The sequence below is a fragment of the Apaloderma vittatum genome, unplaced genomic scaffold (genome assembly GCF_000703405.1).
Source record: "Apaloderma vittatum isolate BGI_N311 unplaced genomic scaffold, ASM70340v1 scaffold28826, whole genome shotgun sequence".
NCBI lineage: Eukaryota > Metazoa > Chordata > Aves > Trogoniformes > Trogonidae > Apaloderma > Apaloderma vittatum.
Window position 1 is genome coordinate 378 of NW_009723780.1, and position 406 is coordinate 783.

General features: G+C 61.3%; 1 protein-coding gene across 1 annotated transcript in view; it reads left to right on the plus strand.

The window, feature by feature from the left end:
* Positions 1-54: 54 nt before the first annotated feature.
* LOC104276088 (neuron-specific calcium-binding protein hippocalcin-like) overlaps positions 55-406 on the plus strand; it is a 1059-nt gene continuing 707 nt past the window's right edge. The window contains exon 1 of the mRNA XM_009872256.1: positions 55-403. Coding sequence (XP_009870558.1) covers positions 55-403 — 349 coding nt within the window. The remainder of the gene's footprint in view (positions 404-406) is intronic.

Here is a 406-nt window from a genome sequence, read left to right on the forward strand (position 1 = left end):
CGCTCGTCCCACGGGGGCGCTCATCGCCCGGGACGGCCGGCACGTCCCAGCAGCATGGGGAAGCAGAACAGCAAACTGCGCCCGGAGATGCTCCAGGACCTGCGGGAAAACACCGAGTTCTCTGACCTGGAGCTGCAGGGCTGGTACAAGGGCTTCCTGAAGGACTGTCCTTCCGGCATCCTCAATGTGGAGGAGTTCAAGAAGATCTACGCCAACTTCTTCCCCTACGGTGACGCTTCCAAGTTCGCCGAGCACGTCTTTCGCACCTTCGACACCAACGGCGACGGCACCATCGATTTCCGAGAGTTCATCATCGCCCTGAGCGTCACCTCCCGCGGGAAGCTGGAGCAGAAGCTCATGTGGGCCTTCAGCATGTACGACCTGGACGGCAACGGCTACATCAGCC